Source organism: Pestalotiopsis fici, assembly GCF_000516985.1.
Source record: "Pestalotiopsis fici W106-1 unplaced genomic scaffold PFICI_Scf_4, whole genome shotgun sequence".
Lineage (NCBI taxonomy): Eukaryota > Fungi > Ascomycota > Sordariomycetes > Amphisphaeriales > Sporocadaceae > Pestalotiopsis > Pestalotiopsis fici.
Genome location: NW_006917094.1, coordinates 3,173,639 through 3,197,401, shown reverse-complemented (window position 1 = coordinate 3,197,401; position 23,763 = coordinate 3,173,639). Strand labels below are relative to the sequence as shown.

General features: G+C 50.1%; 7 protein-coding genes across 7 annotated transcripts; 5 read left to right on the top strand and 2 right to left on the bottom strand.

Annotated features, from left to right (window-relative positions):
- Nucleotides 1–1,396: 1,396 nt before the first annotated feature.
- On the top strand, nucleotides 1,397–2,389 carry PFICI_06964 (uncharacterized protein; the record flags this gene model as incomplete). Its single annotated transcript, XM_007835545.1, has 1 exon — nucleotides 1,397–2,389. The coding sequence occupies one exon, from the start codon at nucleotides 1,397–1,399 to the stop codon at nucleotides 2,387–2,389; it is 993 nt and encodes a 330-aa protein (XP_007833736.1).
- Nucleotides 2,390–2,722: 333 nt separating this feature from the next.
- PFICI_06963 (uncharacterized protein) lies at nucleotides 2,723–3,821 on the bottom strand (the record flags this gene model as incomplete). The annotated part of the gene is made up of 3 exons (XM_007835544.1): nucleotides 2,723–3,299; nucleotides 3,376–3,396; nucleotides 3,451–3,821. 3 exons carry the CDS (start codon nucleotides 3,819–3,821, stop codon nucleotides 2,723–2,725), a joined length of 969 nt encoding a protein of 322 aa, XP_007833735.1.
- Nucleotides 3,822–5,627: 1,806 nt separating this feature from the next.
- PFICI_06962 (uncharacterized protein) lies at nucleotides 5,628–6,844 on the top strand (the record flags this gene model as incomplete). The annotated part of the gene is made up of 2 exons (XM_007835543.1): nucleotides 5,628–5,716; nucleotides 5,812–6,844. 2 exons carry the CDS (start codon nucleotides 5,628–5,630, stop codon nucleotides 6,842–6,844), a joined length of 1,122 nt encoding a protein of 373 aa, XP_007833734.1.
- Nucleotides 6,845–7,671: 827 nt separating this feature from the next.
- PFICI_06961 (uncharacterized protein) lies at nucleotides 7,672–8,334 on the top strand (the record flags this gene model as incomplete). Its single annotated transcript, XM_007835542.1, has 1 exon — nucleotides 7,672–8,334. One exon carries the CDS (start codon nucleotides 7,672–7,674, stop codon nucleotides 8,332–8,334), a length of 663 nt encoding a protein of 220 aa, XP_007833733.1.
- Nucleotides 8,335–8,465: 131 nt separating this feature from the next.
- PFICI_06960 (tRNA(His) guanylyltransferase) lies at nucleotides 8,466–9,699 on the bottom strand (the record flags this gene model as incomplete). Its single annotated transcript, XM_007835541.1, has 8 exons — nucleotides 8,466–8,684; nucleotides 8,735–8,839; nucleotides 8,893–8,981; nucleotides 9,033–9,205; nucleotides 9,264–9,308; nucleotides 9,358–9,489; nucleotides 9,543–9,632; nucleotides 9,686–9,699. The coding sequence occupies 8 exons, from the start codon at nucleotides 9,697–9,699 to the stop codon at nucleotides 8,466–8,468; spliced, it is 867 nt and encodes a 288-aa protein (XP_007833732.1).
- Nucleotides 9,700–10,162: 463 nt separating this feature from the next.
- PFICI_06959 (uncharacterized protein) lies at nucleotides 10,163–11,593 on the top strand (the record flags this gene model as incomplete). Its single annotated transcript, XM_007835540.1, has 1 exon — nucleotides 10,163–11,593. The coding sequence occupies one exon, from the start codon at nucleotides 10,163–10,165 to the stop codon at nucleotides 11,591–11,593; it is 1,431 nt and encodes a 476-aa protein (XP_007833731.1).
- Nucleotides 11,594–12,969: 1,376 nt separating this feature from the next.
- On the top strand, nucleotides 12,970–18,352 carry PFICI_06958 (DNA-directed RNA polymerase II subunit rpb1; the record flags this gene model as incomplete). Its single annotated transcript, XM_007835539.1, has 4 exons — nucleotides 12,970–13,326; nucleotides 13,397–18,160; nucleotides 18,216–18,271; nucleotides 18,325–18,352. 4 exons carry the CDS (start codon nucleotides 12,970–12,972, stop codon nucleotides 18,350–18,352), a joined length of 5,205 nt encoding a protein of 1,734 aa, XP_007833730.1.
- Nucleotides 18,353–23,763: the final 5,411 nt, after the last annotated feature.

Genomic DNA, 23,763 nt, shown 5'->3' with positions numbered 1-23,763 from the left:
CTTAACGAGCACTGCAAGAGGCCAAGTTAACATTCCTCTGATTGCACTCATGATGCATTCCTTCAGCCATTGCAAGTTACCATTGACTGTACCTTGAGGACTCCCTGTCTTCACCAATTCGTGACCCATGTCCGGCCCGTTTGTCTTGATACGAGACGGACGGGGGACTATGACGTTGGCGCGAGAACTAGTTTTCGATGCATTGTCGTATTTTCATCAACCTTTTACCCGCCAAGCGAGCCGTGTAACTCGTCAAAACAAGCAACGATTTTCTTCTTTCTTTGTGCCAATAATGGATACGGCAACGGGGACCGTATATTGTCATCAATCACTTATCAGTAATACATCTCCTGTGTTTGCATCATTCCGAATAGTCACTGAAGACATTGTACATTTTGCACTATGATTCCCATTCCCCAAGCTGCCAGCGCCGACTTCAAAGGAGGAATCAACCATTGATCTGAGGCTTAAGCCATTTCAAATGGTTGATTTTGAACATTCAGGTCTTGCCAAAAGTTCAATTCTCAGGGTACTTCCTGCCAGTCATGTGAGAAGTCGGAAACGACAAGGTTGAGTGCAAAATACTATTCATGTAGAAATACCAACAGAAAATCACCCACTCTCAGTCAAGTGCAATGCCTAGCTACTCTGTTGTAGACTTGAATAACATCCCACACATCCAATATGATACATGTCACATCACATATTTAACGTCGCACACGCCAAATATAGTTACATGCATGAATATAGGTTGTTGGCCATATGAAATTTGGTTATGAGCATGGAAGTGGAGGAGCATCTCAAGAAAGGTATTCGAATAAACTAGGATTATTTTACTAAAACGAAACTTGAATATCATTCCTCCAGATCCATAGACACCTCGAACTCGCCCATCCACAGTAGGCGCCACAACAAGTTCGCGCCGGAGATCCTCGCCTTGAGCCTTGAAGCTTCGTCGACTACCGGAAATCTCAGGCTGCCTTGCACCTCAATTATTTCCCTTATCGATGGCATTACTGAGACCGTCTAAGATCATCTGTTTGGGTCAGCTGCCAACTGCTCCTCTATAATCTATTCCTGTAGAACTTTAATGTTGCTTTTGAATTTTTATCCACCAATTCACGAAAGGGTCGCGATCAGGCCAGTCGAGATCTTGTACAGGTATACAGAATAAATTCAGACCTACACAATAGCCACTATACAGAATGGGTGGGTCTTGGGGCGAAACGATATTCACCCCTGCCATTGCTAAACCATAAAAGTCACCTCAACTTTACCACCAGGTAGCGCATCCACCTCGTGCATTTCGTAACGTCACTGTTGTTGATTTCCTTTCCAGATGCAGTATTGGTTGTGAGAAGTGTCGGATCGCATACCTGGGAAAACGAAATCCACAATGGCAAAGGCGAAACTTGGGGAGCCAACTCCAGCGCTCGAAAGCACTCCCAGTTTCGAAGGTCGGCTCAGGCTCAATCAGTTCATGTACACCAGCTCTGATAATGAGGCCACCTCCTTGCGGCGTAGTTCACGCTTGGTGACACCTATCTCGAGCACCATATCCCAAGCGCGGTCTCCCAGAGCGTCGTCCAAGACGTCGTCACCTGCCCCGCGGCCAATCAAGCGCAAGCACGGAGGCCCAGGCGAGGGGGCCGGCGAAAGCAGCAACCCAGACACATCATCCCAAACCTCGACACCATCGCCGAAGAAAAAGCGTAGCAATCGGCCAAAGAGCTCGTACGCGCCCCCCTCGACGTATGCGCACCTGCCATTGCTACCCGACGTCCTGGGACCGGACCTACTCATCCTGTTCGTGGGTCTGAACCCAGGAATCCAAACCGCAAGGTCGGGGCACGCGTACGCTCACCCATCGAACCTTTTCTGGAAGTTGCTGTTTTCTTCGGGCATCACGCCGGTGCCGTGCCGGGCTGAGGAGGATGGCACGCTGCCCGAACGCTTTGCCCTCGGCAACACCAACATTGTGGCACGTCCCTCACGCAACGGTGCCGAGCTCAGCCGAGCCGAGATGGATGAGGGAGTCGCTGTCCTGGAGGACAAGATTCGAAAGTGGAGACCTGAAGTGGTTTGCATTGTAGGGAAAAGTATATGGGAGAGCATTTGGAGGGTTCGAAAAGGCAGAGCCATCACCAAAGCCGAGTTCCGGTACGGGTGGCAGGACGAGACGGAGGATATGGGTATTCCGGGGCAGAGCAATGGGAAAGATGTCGAGACAAGCGACTTGAAAGGGGCAAGAGTCTTTGTGGCGACAAGTACAAGTGGCCTAGCAGCGTCCTTGAGGCCGGAAGAGAAGGAAAGGATATGGAAAGAACTCGGTGACTGGTGCAAAGCACGGCGAAGAGAAAGGCAAGCCGAAGATCTGACGAATGAATAAGTGAACCATGAGACGTAGGTTCCTGTCTGTTATAGATAGTCAAAATATGCGGACACTGGACACAGATCAAGTAGTACATTTCATACAGTCCGAGTCGATGAAGGTTGCATTATGAAATCAATTAATAGGATGATAGGATTGCTATCAAGGGTATCAACGGTGCTACTGGCCACCTCCATTTCGTCAAGCGAGATTCCATAACCTCTTGACACCGGTCAATCGCCTTCATTCCTGATATCTCATTCATCAACTTTTGCTGAGTCATGAGAAGAGAAAAATTTGAGAAAAGTTTAAACATGTAGTCTCTCAAGGTCATAATCATATACAATTCGTTTACGCAACGTAAGCGAGAGCAAGTGCAGTGGCGGCAAGAGGCCACCATCCGGCTGCCTGAAGGAGCGATTTCATACTGCCAGCAGCATTAGGATCCTCTGTGCCACCCGAAGCAGTCGTACCGTTTGCCAAGGTGCCGTTGATAAAAATCGTGTCCGTGCCGTTCACGTTCGCGACGGTGACAACAGACTTGTTCAGTCCGTCGTAGCTTCCGTTGCCAAGGATGCCGTTCATATACTCCTCGTCGGAAGAGTTATCCTCGCAACCACACTCCTCGTCTGTTTTGCAAAGACATTCGACGGGCTTGGTCTCGTTTTGGTTCGACGAGTGGTTGTAATACGAGTAGGGGTGTGCATATGGGTAATGGTACGCTCCAGCAAGCCAATATGCACCCCAGAATCCAAGAGCCGATCCAAGGAATAGTCCGGGAACGATTCTAGAAGTGACACTGGCACTGCCTGCTTTGTATGGTTGCGTTGCACCTCCAGCATAATATTTGCCGCCAGAGCCGTATGATGGCTTCACGCCGCTGCCTGTTGTTGTTCGGCCTCCGGTATTTGATGATGATGATCCCAGACTGATAATGTAGAGTTAGTGACACAGGGTCGGTGGAAAAATTAACACTAGACAAGTGTTTGCTATGAGGTGCTTACCCCGAACTGGAAGATGACCCCCTGCGAGAAGAGTTAACAAAGATGAGAACTACGAAAAGATGTGGTCGTTCTTACCTTGAACCTGATGAACCTGACGAGGAGCTTGAAGACCCAGACGAGCCAGACGAGCCTGATGAGGAGCCTGATGAGCCCCGGGACGAACCGGATGAACTTGAGGACCCCGATGATGAGGACCCGGACGATCCTGACCTACCTGATGACGATGAACCACTGCTGCTTCCAGAGCTACCTCCGCGGCCACCTCCTCCGCCGCCGCCTTTCCTCTTCCATAAGTCGTCGTGTTCCGAGCGTTCTGAGTATGAGTAGCTGTTGTCATGAGCCTGTGATCGTGATGCCAGTTCTACTTCATTAGAGCTAGGCACTGCGGCAGCATGAGCGCATTGGCTCACAGCTGTGACTGCTAGCAATGTGTTGAGAGGCTTCATGTCAATGTTTTGTTCTGACCGGGTGCGTAAGTCGATGTATCAAGTCTTTAGGGTGCGCAAGAGGATACAAGTAGAAAATGAAAGCAACAAGGCCCAAGTTACTGTTGAAAAAGCAAGGAGGAGTATGCTGACTGCAGACCCCGTGAATACAATAGGTGGTAGGACTGTTTATGTAGATCGCAAATCCGAAAACGTTTCAGCCTTGAATGAGGACAATGATGCAGTTTTTAAGTAATGGGTAGGGGGGGCAAGGTCCGTCGCAGGCTCGCCGCTCGGGGATATTGCCCCATGATGACACTCGTACTACCTTAAATCCTCCCCATATTTTTTCACATCGGAGACCCTTGTGGCACCGCCCCGACACCATTTGGGTCGCCAAGACGCTGAAAAGCGAAGCCCGCATGCAAACCCAGGCTTGACAGGGAGGTACTTTGCGCCGGATGACATTGGTGCTTCATTCAAGTCTCTCTCATTGACCGGTCGACTTGTCTCGCTTGGCAATGACATAAGAGTCTCTCAGATCCCCAAGATCTTTTGAACACATATTTATCAGGTTTTGAACATCTCATCTTTCCTCTTTGCATAATACATACTTTGTCAAAATGTAGGACTTGCTGTTCCCACTCATTCGACAGTTACCAACAGTGGACCCTTTGCCCAATTTTGACTTTCGATTTAAGCTTGAATCTCGCTGTAGGCTATCATAACTCTGAAAAGGCCCCGGGTCTCCACCGCAGACACCATTGAGACTGGACTCCGCCGACAAACTGCCCAAAAGTGGCTCAGAGGTTTGTAGACTTTGAAATCTCCATCAAAACACAACAATCATGGCAAGCATGATGATCTTTTCTTTCGCTTGTGGGGATGCGCCCTCGAAACATTTTTCCCGAAAACGGCGAAGAGTTATGTTTGGTACGGAGATACATGGCTCGCATGGCTTCAATGACCATCATGACAGCATTCTGGTAGTTGCAAACAGCTTAGCTACAATCCTTCGCGGCAATCCAGATCAGCGCAGCACCTCAAAACAGTTTAGCCTATGCTGGGCATTTGAGACATCTCCTACGGTTGGTCGGTTCGGATTTAATGCCAATCTCAACGCCCGACGCAACTGGAGATTGGGTTGGACGCTTGGCTACTGGCAGGTTCTTGTCCATGAGCCTTGTAGGCGTCAAGGTGTACTCTGTAGTGTCGGGTAGGACTTGTTATTTGCAAAATGCCACAGACACAGCCTCAGCCGATGATTGTGGGATCTTGTCCAACCAGCGTGCCAGTAAGCTGCAGAGCTCGGATGACACTCCTGTACTCCAAGCACAACTGCGCTGGCCCTCCGAGGGCGTATTTTGCGTACATGAACTCATGCAAGGACCTGATTATTGCAACGCTCTCTTCCTATTGCAAGGCTTGTTAATAATCCATGCTTGTGGCTCGGATGACGCTATCTATACCAGCAGAGTGAGTGAGGCAACCCATTCGCGCGTACCCTGAAGAATATTTTATGAATTTTGCAACAATTTGCAATACGCCGAGTTGTTGATTGAAGAGGTGGAATCCACTTGGTTCTGAGCACGTGTTATTAGGCGAATGCAGGTGCGGATCTCTAGCCCATCAAATGCGGCAGCTTGATCGATCAGATAACTTTGATGCTTTGTTGTGTTTCAACGATCAGCTCAGCGCCCACTTCACACTCTGCCGACACACAGTGCAGCATTGATCCTTATTGCACACTGCACACGTTGCATTTTGATATTGCATCTTGCTCTCGTTTCATGCTCCATCGTAGACGAGTAAACAAAAAGTCCCACAATGACCGACCCCGCAGGATCAGATAATAATCTGCTGGATCGCCTAAACGCCCTGAAACCAACCACTGTCAACCTAGATGGCAGCTCAAAGTAAGGTTTTCCCAAATCTTGTCGTTCCTCCGCCAAGTCCTGCGAGAAGAGTATCACGAGATATGCGCAAATAAGCATACTGAACATGTCCGAAGGTCAGTGGCGCCTGCAGATACCATTGAGCGGGCAAAACCCGCCACTAGGGAGGACGGATTATCAGATCGCTTGAAGAGTCTTCGACAACAAGCGGATTCGGCGATACCGGCCCCTGTGCAAACACAGCCTCAATCTATCCCTACAGTCACAGACACCGACATAGGCACACAGGGCCCAGCCACGTCGGCAGGATCCGCTCGTGAGCATGATAGCGCAGACGACCTGCTTGATACGGATGACCAGACCTTGGAAGAACTCCTCGCAGATCTTCATTCTGATGAGCAGTGGCTGGAAGAAGTCGCCGCCGAAGTTACCCGGAGTAAGGATGACGAGCACCGAAGGGTGACTGCACTTCTCGAGGAGCTTGGTACAGCATCTTCGCATGAACAGGAAATCAAAACGCCCGGCTACGATGAAGACCGAGCTGGCGATGGTAATTCTGAAGATGACTCCGACAGGGAAGACATGCAACGAGATGTTGACGATGTTCTTGCTCGAGCCATGGATGAGGTGGATTGGGAGAGCACCAATGCGCCAGAGGAAAAGTCTGAAGTCATCAAGTCTTCTGGGCCTCCAAAAGATGATCAGAACACAACCAGTTTGGATCCGTTCAACCTTCCAGCAGTCCCAACAGAGCTTCAAGAACAATCAGATCTGCCAGAAACCTCTGAGAAAGACGCTGATTTTGAGGCTGATATTACAAAACGCATGGCTGCCCTGAATGGACTAGGTGATGATAGTCGTACCCTCCCGTCAGCTCCAACCTCTCAAGTCGATGAACTGGGACTCCCTGTCGCACCCACCTTTGCCCCGGCAGACCGTCCTGTACCAGGCATTATCAAGCGCCATGGCTATACGGACGAGGACAGTAAGACCTGGTGTACGGTCTGCCTGGAAGATGGAGCAATCAAATGCCTAGGCTGTGATGATGATGTGTACTGTGCCAGATGCTGGAGAGAAATGCATGTAGGTCCCAGCGCTGGCTACGAAGAAAGGGGTCATCAATGGGAGAAATTTGTGAAAGGTAGATGACGGGATAGAGAACCAAATTGCCCTGTAACATATTCAAACATCACGGTTCAGTCAAGGAAAAGCCAGGAATACGTAGCATGCATATGTTTCAATCCATCGTTTTTTTAAGTCTCAAGGGAGAGGAAGAGAATCCGCACTTCAGCTCTGATTCTTTACATGGCTTCGCTACGTAGTGGAATCGACACCCAGGCCTTTTGAGATATCCATGTCTATATCTATACACGACTCGATGTATCCTTTGAAGTTGTAATCATCATCTCGACATGTTAGCAGATATAGAACTTCAAAGAGATACAAATCTCCTCTGCTTGGTTATTACTTTTCCCATTGTCGACTTGAATCCTCAAGACTCTCTTGTAAGATGAGAGGTTCTCCAGATTCCACCGTATATATTTCTGAATCAGAAGAGTTACCTTTCTCCAAATAAAGGAAAATCAAAACCATATTATTATTATTAAAAAAAAAAGTCTTGATAAATTTCAATTACTGAAATTATTTAATCAAGGTGTCGAATTGCTCCTAGGTATGTATTAAACGGAGTTGCTGGAAGTTATAGTTGTGGATCGAGACTCAACGGTGCGTATAGTTGAGTTATCTGCCTCGGTACGCTACTAACGGTTAGGTACATTATCGATAAACACCTGGGCAGGGAAGGACCCCACACCAAACTTTTTGGTCCCAGTGCAGTGTCTGCAAAAGTTTCCAGAGTCCACCGATGGTAGCGGACTATGGCAAACGGCGCATAAATTACACGCTCATTTTTGACTGATCTTTTCCTTTGCGCTGCGCACTCAAGGCATCACCAGGGTAGTGCGCATAACGCCAACATGTCCAGACTCGACGCCCACGCTCTGCTGACCTCTCAAGGGTGGCGAGGAAGAGGGCATTCTCTCCATCCGACCAGCGACGACACCGGTCTCAAGCACCACATCCTGATCAAACGCGAAGGCAGCGATGGCCGCGGACTCGGCTCCAAGAAAGATCACAAGGCCGAGGCTTGGTGGCTCAATGCCTTTGACCAAGCGCTCAAGGGCATCGATACAACTTCCGGATCCATGAAACAGACGGTTGGCGGCGGCAAGCTGGACATAGAAAAGATCACGGCAAGGGGAGCAAAGAAATACACTGGTACCCGGGGGCTCTACACGTGCTTCGTCAGCGGCGGACTCTTGAGGGGAACAGTCGACCAGGTTTCTGGGTTATTGACACCGCCTGACAGCGGAGCCGGCACACCTGCTGCAGAGGAGAGGCAACAAGAAACGAAAGAGGAAAGGCGAGCACGGCGAGAGGCAAAGAAGATGAGGAAAGCTGAAGAAGCTGCAAAGGCTGCAGCTGCCGAGAAGGCCAAGCTGAAGGCGGAGAAAAAGAAACAGAAGAAGGCTGCCAAAGAGGCAGAAAAGGCTGGCGAGACTAAAGAGCAGCGAAGAGCAAGGAGAACACTGAGACGGGCACGAAAAGAGGAAAAGCGGCGGAAAGCCAGTACTGGTTGATGTTGCTCCCGCAAAGCACATTACATCTACTCGTTCACGAGACTGTCCACGGTCGAACTCTGCGTGCTTGCTGGCAGACTACGGGCGGGATGAATTGACAGGCCATTTCAGACGGGCATCAGGAATTGATATCATGTCTGCTTCGGTACCTTGCCAGGCTTGTTGGACAGAAGCCAAGGTCGTCTGTCCCAAAAGTCATCTTTGATGATATCAAGATGTTCCACCATCACCCGCGCCTTGGCTCTTCGCTTCCTGTCATTCTCCTCCTGGGTCTTGGACTGTTTCACTGGCTCGGCAATATCATCTGCCACTTCTGCGGCGTTATGAGTGCCCGGGTCGACGAGCTCATACTATTATAATCAGCAACACAACAACCACTTCCTGGAACAGATATTCTTACATCTCGAATTACGACACTGCCCTTCTTGTATATCTCTGGCTCATTGTTGTAATTGATATGAAACCTCGAGAAAAGGATCTCGTTCTTGTCGGCCGAAACGGTGCCCTGGAAATCAGTCAGCATGCATTGCGGCGCGATTTGACACTGCATTGGCTCACTGCTAGGAACTTCTCGGCTTCCGTTCCCGACATGCCGCCAAGTTGGACCAGCGACCAAAAGGTCGTGTTATACAGGTTGTTGATGTGGCCTGCTCAGACATGAGTAATGTGACATACGACAAAGGAAACTCGGGGTTTACAGTCAACTTGTCTCCAGCTCATGTAGTCTCGCAAGTTTTGCACACTTGGGTAGCATACAGCTCGCCCATCGAAGCTAGGGAAGGGAGGTGACAGAGGCATATCGGTGAAATACGTCGACCATAGGTGGACATAGTAAGCCGTGAACGTGGAAACAATAGTAGAAACCAGTTTGCTGTGGGTAACATAAGCAAGAATCTAAACCACTTCTTGTGATACTTCTTGATACTCACCTTGATCTCCGTTCAAATAACGTGCATGTTTTATGAAATACAAAGCTGTGGTGGCTATTAGTACATGAAAGCAACGATGTCTAGGGATGTCTACCTGAACTCGTCACTGACACCATAGCCAATGGTGATGTCGGGAAGCTCAGTCATGACGGCTTTTGCGGCGGCATTCATGAGATCCAGGGCCCGGCGATCATTGGGCTTTTCAAATCCATACTTTGTGCAGAGCCTAGAAAACGATCAGCTTGGTAAACATGTACATTCAGAAGTGTGTGAGAGTACTTGGTGAATCCACGTCCGTCTATTCTGACGACTATCCACGTGTTGGGCAGCAAATAGTCTGCCTGCTCGAAAGCCTTGACATACTCAAATCTGCTCGGTGTTAGTCACCCAGGGCGCAATACATGGATCTCGTTTGTTTTCACCTCGAGTTCGCCATGACTTGTCAGGTTTTGTTTATCAGTAGCACGGATTGCTCTTTATAGTGCAAATTATGGCGTAAAGAGACCCCAATCGGATACTCAAACGGCAGAAACACACCGAGGCACCAAAGATATATGCACAATCAAATCTTGAGATCTGCGTTTGAGTTTAGGCGGAACATTGAGTCTTGGTGGGTTGGTGGGGGTTGACATCTAGTGGGGTTTCAGCGGGCTGGCCCCTGTCAAATCCCTGAGATCAACGGTAATCGCAAGCTCAACGGCCCTGTAGCCTTGCATCATTCCGCTGCTGCTAAGCTGCGAGGCTGTAATGAAATTGTTTCGCGATCGCGGCTTGCATGCGACACAACCATTGACGCGCGACAACCTTTTGCTGAAAGAGTTATCGTACGAAAACTCGCTCTTCTCGGAAGACTTCGTGCGGAAATCACTACCAGCGATTGTATTGTTGCCTCCGCTACGATGAATCTCCTTCTCAGCGACGATTACCTCCTACAAGATTACCCGGAGAACATCACAAACACGATCCGCTCCGGCCATACAACATGCCTACGTTTCAATCGCCGCGGTGACTTTCTCGCTTCGGGCCGCGTCGATGGAACAGTCGTTGTCTGGGATCTAGAAACGATAGGCGTGGCGCGCAAACTTCGAGGCCATAGAGCGGCTATCACAAGTTTGAGCTGGTCGCGATGCGGACGATATCTGCTAAGCGCATGCCAAGGATGGAGGGCAGTACTCTGGGATTTGGAAGCTGGTACACCGTACAGAGAAGTCAGGTTTCGAGCACCGGTCTACACAGCAGATCTACACCCCTGGAATCACCACCAATTCGTCGCCTCCATTTTCGAGCAGGCGCCGTGCTTGGTGGACGTTACCGACCCGATTGATGTCAAGCACACGCTGCCCTCTGCGCCGAGGCGACACAACGAGGACGCAGATACTGCGACGAAAGAGAAACACGCCAAAGAAGATGCCAAGCAGCAGACCACTGCGACGGTGTACTCGGCCACGGGCGACCATATATTAGCGGGCACGAACAAGGGCAAGCTGAACATCATCGACACGAATACACACGAGGTCATATGGTCCGAGAAAATATGCAGCGGCGTGGTCACAACAGCCCGTTTGACGGCGTCTGGGAGAGAATTGCTTGTCAACTCGCAAGATCGCATCATACGAACCTTCAACGTACCCAACCTGTCGGCCGAAGACCTCGACCCGGATACAATACAGGTCCCGCTCGAGCACAAGTTTCAAGATGTGGTTAATCGTCTGTCATGGAATCATGTCACCTTCAGTGCTACAGGCGAATACGTTGCAGCGTCTACGTACAACAACCATGAGATCTACATATGGGAGCGTAGCCACGGTTCTCTCGTGCGCATGCTGGAGGGCCCAAAGGAAGAGCAGGGCGTCATCGAGTGGCATCCGCATCGTGCAGTGCTTGCTGCCTGTGGGCTCGAGACAGGTCGTATCTATATCTGGAGCGTAACAAGCCCGCAGAAGTGGTCGGCGCTCGCCCCCGACTTTATGGAAGTTGAGGAGAATGTCGAGTATGTGGAGAAGGAAGACGAGTTCGATATACACCCCCAAGAAGAAATCAAGAGAAGGCAACTGGATGCTGAAGACGAAGATATCGATGTGCTGACACTTGATCCACGTATCAAGGGCTATGATGATGGTGCAACAGTCAATGGCACTGGTTTTAGGATGCCGGTGCTCTATGACTTGGGTGCGAGCGATAGCGAGGAGGAGTTTGTGGCCGTCTCTACTGGCACCGTACGTAGGAGAAGTATGGGTGAAGCAGGCGAGGGCCATGATGATGTGGAAGATAAGACTGCAGCGGGTAGCAAGAAGCCTGCTTCAAAAGCAGCCAAACCCAGGAGGAGGTAAAAAGGTATTGATAATGATGAGCCATGGTTAGCTTTGTAGCCGCACATGCAGCCACGGACACATCAAATGTGTACCACAGATCCACCCCCAGAACTTTTCAATGATGGGGTTTTGCTGTGTACAGGGATCTAATAAGGCAGGCAGTACTCCGTACACTGATACTAATGCAGCTTGAAAGCCACTGTGCGTGGGTTAACAAAGTTGCTCCAAACAAAAATGTTCTCCAATGTGTGTACCTGTCTGGACATTACTAGGTATGGCACGGGAATGTCTTTGTGCACACCTAAAAGTGAGGGAATGCTGTCTCTACCACCTTTCACCCTTGTTGACTCACCGGCGAGGCGCTCAGATGTTCCACTATCTGCATGTACTTTGGGCCTTTGACGTGTATGTATCTGGTCCCGTACCTAAATAGATGCACGGTACGGTGAGATGGGTGACCATTTTCATAGTAAACCCAAAGTAGAAAATCAAATATGTGAGGAAAGGGCACAGGTTCTTGCCTAATCTGCTGGCACCAAGTCGGATAATGACAAAGAAGCAATGCGATCAAAGGAAATATCCCAGGTCGTAAACTCCGCTACTCTGTACTTTGTACGCATCACGAAATTGTCGCGATCAGCCAGCACTTCTGCAACGCACGGACCAGAAAGTAGGAGCTCTGAAGCCTGGAGCCCAAGTACCTTCTGTTAGCGCCTCCTGCTTGGCTGGCGAGCACTCAACTCAGGCAACTCCGCTAGCGCGATTGCAATTCGTAGCATCAAATTCTCTCTCCATCGGCCTCACGTCGAGTGTTGCCTCCATCACCCGAACAACCTCCACCCCCGATTTCCCATCACAACGCGCGTCGGACATCGCGCCCGCCCATCGACAGCGATTTTCCGACCTTGCGATCAACTCGAGCGACAGCTTTTTCTCCGACCAGAGCGACTGCGACGCAGCAGATTGCGCGCCACTCTGGAGTAGTTGACAGTTGCCTTCAGGCCTTTGGCCTCTGGATTGGCGCTGGGTCCTTTCTGCCAGCAACTACCTTCCCCCGTGCTCTTTGTTACCGCTGAGCATCATTTTCTTCACCTCCTGCATTGCTGGGAGCGATTTTTCCATCGCAATCAGAGGATTGTATCCTATATACTGTATTTCTGCGACTTCAGCTGCATTTCCCCGGCCGCGTCACGATTTTACGATTCCCTCTCACAAATACATCACACATCGCGTTCACGCGCCCAGCTGTGATAATTCTCATCGCTCTTTGTTCTCGTACCGTGTGCACCTTCGAAACCCCGTCGCCTGGCCATTTACTTGAGTCGGCCCCGCTGTTCCTTGCCCCGCGTCTTTCGAGATTCAATAGATAATCGATCCCAACCGAATCCACCAACATGGCGAACCTTACATTTGCGCACTCTGATGCGCCCCTCAAGACGGTGGAGGAGATCCAGTTCGGTCTCCTCTCGCCCGAGGAGATCAAGAACATGAGCGTGGCTCACATCATGTACCCTGAAACCATGGACGAGTCGCGTCAGAAACCCCGCGTCAATGGTCTCAACGATCCTCGTCTTGGCTCCGTCGACCGCCAATTCAAGTGTGCAACCTGCCAGCAGAGCATGAACGAGTGTCCAGGTCATTTTGGTCACATTGAGCTGGCGAAACCTGTCTACCATCCTGGCTTCATCAAGAAGATCAAGAAGATTCTCGAATCCGTCTGTCACAATTGCAGCAAGGTTTTGGAAGACAGAGTTAGTATTGCCTCGATGATGCCTTGAATTCATCCGTTTTTGTCAAGATGCTGACTCTCTTAACATCTAGAGCAACCCAGACTTCCTGCAAGCGGTCAATATCCGCGACAAGAAGAGAAGATTCCAGGAAGTATGGGGTGTTTGCAAGGACAAGAACATTTGCTCCAACGAGGTTCCCAAGGATGATGGCGAGTACGAGCCTGGAAATAAGGCGCCCAAGAACAGCCACGGAGGCTGTGGCAACAATCAGCCCAAGATTCGCCAGACCGCATTGCAGCTGTGGGCCCAGTTCGAGCAAAAGGACGAAGAGAACAACAAGGTTAAAGATAAGCGACTGTTGACACCCGAGATGGCTCTCAACATCCTCAAGCGCATCTCAGACGACGATCTGATCGACATGGGACTCAATACGGACTATGCCCGGCCCGAGTGGATGATCATCACAGTGCTTCCTGTGCCGCCTCCCCCGGTTCGTCCTAGTATCTCCATGGACGGCACGGGCACCGGCATGCGAAATGAAGATGATTTGACCTACAAGCTTGGTGACATCATCCGCGCCAATGGCAACGTTCGACAGGCCATCCAAGAGGGATCGCCAGCCCACATTGCTGCTGAATTCGAGCAGCTGCTGCAGTATCACGTGGCCACCTTGATGGACAACGATATCGCTGGCCAGCCTCAAGCATTGCAAAAGAGTGGCCGTCCTGTCAAGTCCATCCGCGCTCGTCTCAAGGGAAAGGAAGGACGTCTACGTGGTAACTTGATGGGTAAACGAGTCGATTTCTCAGCGCGTACGGTTATTACTGGAGATGCCAATCTGTCTCTCGACGAAGTCGGCGTTCCTAGAAGTATCGCCAGAACTTTGACATATCCCGAGACCGTCACCATGTATAACCAGGAGCAGCTGACTGCTTGTGTTCGCAATGGGCCCACCGAGCATCCGGGTGCGAAGTACATCATCCGATCCGATGGGTCACGTGTAGACCTACGCCACCATAAGAACAGAGCTGACATCGTGCTGGAATGGGGTTGGAAGGTGGAGAGACATATCCGTGATGGTGACTACATCATCTTCAACCGACAACCGTCTCTGCACAAGGAGTCCATGATGGGACACAGAGTGAGAGTCATGCCCTACTCGACCTTTCGGCTGAACCTTTCCGTCACGTCCCCCTACAACGCTGATTTCGACGGTGATGAGATGAACTTGCACGTTCCTCAAACCGAAGAAACTCGTGCCGAGGTCAAGGAACTTTGCTTGGTGCCGATCAATATTGTCTCCCCTCAGCGAAACGGACCCTTGATGGGTATCGTACAAGACACTCTGGCGGGTATATACAAGATGTCCCGCCGTGACGTTTTCATGACCAAGGAGATGGTCATGAACATTATGTTGTGGGTGCCAAACTGGGACGGCATCATTCCACAGCCCGCAATCCTCAAGCCGAGACCTCGCTGGACTGGCAAGCAGATCGTCAGCATGGTCATCCCAGCTGAAATCAGTCTCTACAACAAGCCTGGCGGCGGCTCAGCCTGGAACCCGTTGGATGATGAAGGCATCTGCATTCAGTCTGGTGAACTTCTCTTTGGACTTCCTGCAAAGAAAATCGTCGGTGCTGCTGCTGGCGGTGTTATTCACCTATGCTACAACGAGCTTGGTCCCGAGGGCGCGATGGCTTTTCTTAATGGGTGCCAACGTGTCGTCAACTACTGGCTTTTGCACTGGGGTCACAGCATTGGTATCGGTGATACTATCCCGGACAAGAGCACTATTGAAAAGATTCAGGCCCACATTGACGCTCAAAAAGCAATTGTCGCTGAGCTGACCCAGCAAGCCACGGACAACGAGCTCGAGGCGCTGCCAGGTATGAACATTCGTGAGACCTTTGAAAGTAAGGTCTCGGTTGCTTTGAACGCCGCCCGTGACAAGGCCGGTACCACAACTCAAAAGAGTTTGAAGGATATCAACAACGCCAAACTTATGGCCGATTCCGGTTCCAAGGGATCTTCTATCAACATTTCCCAGATGTCGGCTCTTGTCGGCCAGCAGATTGTCGAAGGAAAGCGTATTCCCTTTGGCTTCAAGTACCGTACTCTGCCACACTTTACGAAGGATGACTATTCGCCCGAGGCGCGTGGTTTCATCGAGAACTCGTATCTTCGAGGACTGACGCCTTCCGAGTTCTTCTTCCACGCCATGGCTGGTCGTGAAGGTCTGATCGATACTGCTGTCAAGACAGCTGAAACTGGTTACATTCAGCGACGTCTTGTCAAGGCTCTGGAAGATGTCAGCGCAAGGTACGACGGCACTGTTCGTAACTCCCTGGGTGACATTATTCAGTTCATCTATGGTGAGGATGGTGTGGACGCAATGATTGTAGAGAAGCAATTCATGGATCACTGGGCACTTCGCACCGTTGATTTTGAGCGGCGCTACCGCATTGATGTCATGGAAGGCGGCAGCGCCATTTCCGAGGCCATCGAGAATGCTGGCAACATCATGATTGGTGATGCCGAGGTCCAGGAATTGCTCGATGAAGAGTTTGAGAAAATTTCTCAAGATCGCGATTTCCTGCGAGAGATCAAACTGAAGTCTGAGAAATTGGAAGATGCTATCCAGTTGCCTCTCAACATTACTCGTTTGATCGAGTCTACCAAGAAATTCCTTCGCGTTGACGACTCGAAGCGCAGTAATCTGGACCCCAGAGAAGTCATTCCAGCGGTCAAGGGCCTGTTGGAAAGAATGGTGGTTGTGAAAGGACAGGATCCTATTTCAAAGGAGGCTGACCACAGCTCAACCCTGTTCTTCAAGGCACTGCTGCGCTCTCGCCTTGCGTTCAAGCAACTGGCCATGCATCACCGCTTGACGAAGGCTGCCTTCAACCACATTATGGGTGAACTAGAGAGTCAGTGGTCACGCTCATTGGTCCACCCCGGTGAGATGGTTGGTGTTCTAGCTGCCCAGTCTATCGGTGAGCCCGCTACGCAGATGACACTGAATACTTTCCATTTCACTGGTGTGTCATCTAAGAACGTTACACTTGGTGTGCCGCGTCTCAAGGAAATTTTGAACGTTGCAAAGGACATCAAGACACCTTCCATGATGGTGTACCTGAAGGAAGGTGGACAGAACCAAGAGGTTGCCAAGCGACTTCGAAGTACTGTGGAGCACACCAACTTGCGTGCTGTCACTGAAAAGATTGAAATTTACTATGACCCAGACATTCAGTCGACTATCATTCCTGACGATGGGGACATTGTAGATTCTTACTTCATGGTCTTTTCCGAGGGCCAGGAGGCTCTCTCTCTACAGTCACGTTGGCTCCTGCGTATCACTCTCGATCGGCAGAAGATGCTGGACAAGAACTTGATCGTTGATGATGTAGCCGCACGCTTGAAGGAGGACTATCCCAAGGATCTAGCCGTCATCAGCAGTGACAACAACGCTGATCAACAGGTCATTCGTATCAGAACCATTATGGACGCCAAGGGAGAAGAGGAGGAGGGTGAGCAAGACGTGATGCTCAAGAAACTCGGTGAACACTTGCTGAACACACTCACTCTTCGTGGTGTCAAGGGCATTGAGAAGGCCTTCCTTAACCAAGCTCCTCGGCCAGCCATTGATAACAATGGTGCCCTCATTCAGAAGAAGGGTGACCCTCTGTGCGAGGAGTGGTACCTGGACACACAAGGTACGGCACTAAGAGAAGTTCTGGCCGTTGAAGGTGTCGATTCAACCCGCACCACCTCCAATGACTTGTGGCAGACAGTTGAGGTCTTTGGCATTGAAGCCGCTCGTGGCTCTCTGCTCAACGAATTGCGACGTGTGCTTGCATTCGATGGTTCCTATGTCAACGAACGTCATCTTGCTTTGCTCGTGGATGTGATGACCTACCGTGGCAGCATCGCAGCTGTTACTCGTCACGGTATCAACAGAGCAGACACTGGTGCTTTGATGAGATGTTCCTTCGAAGAGACTGTTGAGATTCTCCTAGAGGCCGCAGCAACAGGTGAGATGGATGACTGTCGCGGAATTTCCGAAAACGTCTTGCTTGGTCAGCTGGCACCTGTCGGTACCGGACACTTTGACGTCATGCTCGATCCCAAGATGCTCGACACTGTTATCTCGGACAACTCCCGCATGGGTCTCATGCCGGGTATGATGGTCAAGGGAGGGCAAGTCGACGGTGCTGCAACGCCCTACGACATGCGGTCGCCCATTGCAGACTCCGGTCTTATGGGCTTCACAGATCCCTCTATGGGTATGGCTGGTTCGTTCTCGCCCATCACTGGCTCAGACAGCCCTCGTGGCGCTGGTGGACTCTCCGAGTATGGTGGTTTCGGAGGGGCCAGCCCGTATGGAGGCCGCAGCCCCGGTGCTACGAGTCCGTTTGGCGCATCTGCCACTTCTCCTTTCAGCTATTCACCGACGTCTCCTGGGGCTGGCTACTCTCCGACTTCGCCCATGATGGGTGGCAGTCGCTTTGCAAGCTCTCCTCAGTTCAGCCCGTCGTCGCCATCGTTCTCGCCGTCTTCGCCCGGCTTTTCTGGTACGAGCCCGACCAGCCCGAGTTACAGTCCCAGTTCGCCAAGTTACTCTCCGACGTCGCCGTCATCTCCGCGACACTACTCACCCACGTCGCCTACAGCTGGCTCTCCCTCGTACTCACCTTCGAGTCCCAACTACAGCCCGACGTCTCCCAATCTGGCTGCGTCGCCATCTTACAGTCCGGCCTCTCCAAATTACTCGCCCACTTCGCCTGCACACAACTACTCGCCCACGAGCCCGCAGTACAATAGCCAATCGCCTACCAGTCCTGGGTACTCCCCTTCGGTAAGTTGAAAGCGATGTAGTTGACTGACCGGACCCTGTACTAATGCTATCACAGTCGCCCAAGTGGTCGCCAAAGACCCCGGCTCCCGGTGGCAGCACAAGCCCGAAGTTGTAAGTTGAAAGTGCAGTCGAGTTCATGCGAAATACCTTTTAACACGTTGTAGTTCTCCCACTTCTCCCAAGAATGACTAGACTGGTCACTCATTGGTACGAAAAGCTCTTGTGTCTTCTGGCACTGAGTCATAATTATTGCACACTAGGAGTTATAGGGATGATGTTTGCTCGCCTTCTTTCCTTTTGGTCTGTCTCACTACTCGATCAGTAATCATACTCGCATTGGCCCAGTCTGGATGAAGCTGGGTACGCGATCAGTGTTTTTTTCTCCCTCTCAGGCATAGAGACAGGCAGCAGTATTAGAGAAATTTCTGAGCGTTATTGTTTTTCTTTCCTCCATTAGGAACCCAGAAACGAAAAGGAGAGACCAAAAAATTTGCATTTGTACACTAGGCGTGTAGGGTTCTTCTTTCTGCTTGTATTTTAGGCTGGCCCTGCCCGTCTGCAGCAGGTATCATTGATTTTTCAAGATGTGGCAGGTTTGATAAGATACAAAAGACGACCAAATTGCAAAAAGGAGGCTGCAGGGCATGGGAGACAAACTTCGTCATTAGAGAGTATGAGGTTGCATGGTGAAGAAGAACTGAGTTCGGACTCGCCATGATATCTGCTACGTCAGAAATAAATAAAAAAGACCAATTCGGTGCAAATCAAATGTGTCCTACATGAATGTTACAAATAAGCCCTCCAGGTCGTTCTTGATAGCTTGCACCTTGGTAGTTTAAATCGCGCCAATGTGTTGGCAATTCAGCACGGCTGGTATATTTGTTCCTTCAGCCAGCTCAATCGTTTTGGGTCACATGAAGGTATTGTAACAGGATACGATTTTCTCGGATCAATCGACCTCATCAGAGGCGAGCAGTGAGGTTGCAATATCTAGAAGTCTACAGATGCTTCTCATACGTCCTTGACTCGAGACTCCACACTGTAAGGGGGGCAGCCGGCTTGTCATGACAAGATGGCATCTCTTTCGAAGTTGACATCATGCAATGAAGCTGAGAAAGAGGGACGCTAAAGATTATTGAGTACTTTGACAAGAAAATATCATTATACACGCTATCTTGTGCTTGGAAAACATCCTCGGCCCTCTTGTCCCCCCCCCCCCCCCCCCCCCCCCCCTCCTCTTCCTCTTCTTTCAAGTGGCACGAATACTAATCTCCGTGTTTGGGAACTTGGTATTCGCGGTCTGTGTCCGTCGAGCAAAGGACAAGCCAATATGGGAACTAACTTCAGAGAAGTATCTTTGGAAGCTGTATAATTATATTCAAGTAACTATCATCGTACTATGTTCCCCAATCCACCACTCCGTGTCAATCGGGGTCTCGAGTTGGAGATTCCGGTGAGTCATGTAACAACAGTACAGATGGACCTCTTTTTGGTTGAGTCTGGTTGTTTTTTTTCTGCGTGGTACTCTGAAACTATTATGAGGAAAAGAAGGAAAAAGAATTTACTAAGTTACCTGAAAACTCTTCCATGCTGTACGGCAGGACAAAACCTCAAACGCCATGGACCATCATACCTACTGATGTATTTTGAGATTTGAGAGAGTTCGGAGGAGAGGGGGAGGTCCTGAACAGAAGATCTGGATTTGGATATCCGGGAATCCGGCCAGACTGGGCACGTTACACGTGCTCTGGCCGATTGCCGCCTCTCGCGCGGTTAAAAAGCCTGACGATGTTCCTTTGGAAGTCTTGTATTCGAAGCTCCAATACCGTTTTCAAGAAGATGGGCAGATGGTAGGGGGCTTTTCTTTTCTTTTCCTAATCACGTCGCCCTCAGTCCTGCATTTGTATTCAAGCTTCCACGCTTCCACGCTTCCACGCTTCCACGCTTCCACGCTTCCGTGTTTCCGCGGTCAGATACTAAGTATTTGATTTTTTTTCTTTTTTTTATCGAGCAGAGGGAGAAAGTGCGTTGCGATGGGCCGATCTAGTAAGGGTGATGATGCCGACTTCTGCCTATATGCTGTGTGATGAGTTTGTGACGAGTTTTCAAGGCAACATATACACATATACACGCACATATACACGCACACATAGTGAGAGAGGGATGGAGAGAGAGGAAGGAAGGAAGTGTCCAGCTCCAATTCGGCCGTCGGGTATCGTGGGCATGATTTGTGGGTTTAACAAGGCTCCGAAAGTGTGGCCGCCCGTCAAGGTTGGCACCCTTCAGGAACTTGGCTCACCCTCCACGAGAGCCCAGAAGATGCCATGTTTTCGATCACACACCCTCCTTGAAGGGGTCATCATGGTTCAGAGTGTGCTCGAGCGTAGTGTCAAATGACACTGCCAATCCCTCTCGTGGTCAATGTGATTGGGAGGGGGGCGAAAGGGAGGAGGATCACAAGGAACATGATTAGGCTTGCGAGTAGACCGGCTTCCCTGAGCGGGTAGGCAAGATCCGGTAGGAAAGGGCCTCCCTCCCCTATTCGCCAACTGCAACAAGTGTGTTGGTCAGACAGACACGCGCGTGCGAGAGAGACGAAAACTGGCTGCGCCGTACGCTTATTTCAAAAATATTCAGCGCCCCCCCTATCCCTGAAATGGAGGAAAACTCTCGTACGTGACGACGAAAATGAAATGATACCAGGGTGCATCCCTTGCTTTCCGTATCCCCATTTGAGATAAGTAGGGCTGCCTATAAGCCGAACGTCTTCACTAGCAGTGCGGGCCGTGAAGGTCCGGCTCGTTGGCTGAAGAGATGTGATCGTGATAGAATGCTCTTGCTACACCTGGCATCTGGCCACATGACTTCAAGTGGTGTGAAGCAGTCTGAACGAGGGTGGGCCAGTCTCTCTCCGAACAGACGACAATGTACTCTGAAGGTCCTTGTACAACCACGGTACAACATGCAAATTCTGAGACGATTGATGGGACCTTTTCAGCCAAATGAATGTTCGCGAGAGTAAATTTTTTTTTCTCCCCAGTCGTCAAATTCGCGTCTGGGGTCCGGTAAGCCATAGCTTGATTTCCGACTTCCGGATCAGGGAGAAAATGAGTTCTGAGCAGTAATTTCGGATAACAATGGGGACCTTCCATGGTTTATCCTGCTATCGCCAAACTGTTGACGTAACCATCCCGAAATTTGCACGCGGACCATAGCTGCGTCCTCCAAGTTAGTAAATTCCTTCTGGTTCAAGTTTGCATACCCGAGTCAAAAGGCTCTCACTCTGTGGCCTCCAGCTATGGTAGACATCCAGATGATTGTTGTCACCCAGGATTGAGGGAATTTCGGTTGTAGCTGTATTGGGGAAGATTACGGTTGTCTCAAAGTCCTCTCGGAAGCCTTTTCTTTTTTCTTCTTCTTCTTCTTGGTTTACCATATGGGAGAAGTCATGATGAACAAGAACTATGCTGCTTTCTCGGGGGACAAGATCCAGAGTCTCCTTTTCGAATAGAAGTTGATAAGTGTTCTTGGAGAATGAAAAGCGATCTGGTGTCATTCGTGACAGGGACTTGGAGATTGCCCTAAAACTTAAGAAAAGACGAACGAAGCGAACTGATAAAAGCAGAATAGTAATCGACTAGCAAGTAGACATGGCACGATGGCGCGGTTACGGGAGTTGACGGAATTCGTTCAGTGGCATATTGTCAGAAGCAACAGTTTTGGCAACACCGGATCAACTTGATCAATCAGGGAGGAGGGGACATTGAGGTCCATCCATGCCGGTTGTTCATTTGGCACCGTTTGTGACAATGCTAGCTGATTTCTTTTCGTCTTCCAGAGTAGTTTAGCGAGGTGACGAGGCAGTCCATTGCATTCTTTCAGAACTCGGAACCGAGCTCGTGCCTCTCAACACAGCCTGCTCATCTGCCAAGGATATATATGCGGGTAGCTCGATGAACTCTATAAACCCACGGCCACCACTACGATAGAGCATTCCGTACGTCGACGCTTTTCTTCTTCTTCTTTTCTCTTACTTTTTGACATGTTCGTTTGTTTATCTCCGTAATGTAGGCCTGTTTGTCGACTTTCGGGACTGTAGAGGGAGTGCTCATAGCTCGTACATTGTACCGGTGAAAGATGGCCATCTGGATAGTACTGTGACTCGCAAATGATCAACGGGGGTTCCCAACTCATTGGCCGGTGCAATCACAGGGATCAAGGCAGCGGTATCCTTGCACATCTACGGAATCCTTGCCGTAGCTTGCTGAACGTGGGAATGTTCGTCATTGCATTAATACCAAGGGTGTATGATACTTCCTGGCGCCCCGGATACATTAGATGAATTGACGGACAACGCTCCCAGCAAGGATTTCAGAAGGGCAGGCTGGAAGTATTCCATCGATAGTCCGTGTTTTCGCGTTTCCGCCAGCTGTAGCCCGCAAATTTACCGCTGTGCTCATTTTTGTTTTCGTTCACCAAAGAACTCTCTTGTATTGATCCGTGTAATAAAGATTTACGGACCGGCGGATATCATGACACTAGTTGGACATTTGCAAATCAGAAATCTTCTCCACTATGAGAGTGCATGCTCTCTAGTCGATGAAGCTCAAAGCCAGGCAGTACCGTGCTGTGGGAGGGGGCTTCCCAAAGCAGGTCATCCGGCAGTGCCAGGTAATAAAAGATGAAATCAGCAAGACCCCGTAGACAAGATCCCGGAAGGCTGTCGTTCGAAACAGTGGAATAACCGGGATCCAGGCTGTTTGGAAGGCCTGGTATCCTTCACCCATGGTATCGAAACCAAAGTAGGTAGCCACCTCGTGGTGAATTTTGAGGAGATCGCGTCATTCGTCGGGGGATCTGGATCTGGACTGACGGAAGCATGATCTATGTTCCGCGGGGAAGGGGAACGGTCGATTAGGTACGAGTGAAGCACATGTCTGCTGAAGAAGGGAGATGACGCGGCAAAAAAGATGTGCTCGGCAACGCCAAGTAGGCGCGAGGTTGCTGGCTACTGCACCTGTCGGGTTGATGTTGTACAGTAGCACAAGATGTGGTCAATATGGAGCGTAATATTAGGGTTCCAACCATTCAGGGCGCAGGAGAGCCGCGCAGCCGCGACATTTGAACCAATCTTGCTTCAGCTTCAGCCCTTCTAACCAGAACATTCCAGTCGTGGTCGATGCCACCGGTACTGAAGCAATCAACGGCAATGTATGGATTGATCCACTCAAGAAATGACGCTAGAGATGGACCGCGTTCGATCCACCGTCAACCGATAGCAAGCCACTAGCTTTGAGGGGAAAGCAACTATTAATTCCAACTCAATTTCGAGCTTGAAGTAACTTCGCATCTTCTTGTTACTGAGAGTAATGAATGAGCGCGGGAGTTGGCAGCATTGATAGATTCAGTAGGATATTCCATGAAGTCCATGGCTGTGGTTGAGCTTGCGTTCTGTGACAGAAATTCCGGGTTCGAATGGTCATGATCCCTCAAAGCGTAGAACCATTGTCCTTGCAATTGCAGCTCTAGGATCTACCCTCTTGACGTCTGGACGCCGTACTGGGGTGGCCATTGCAGTCCTGCAGATGCCAGAAGATGGAAAG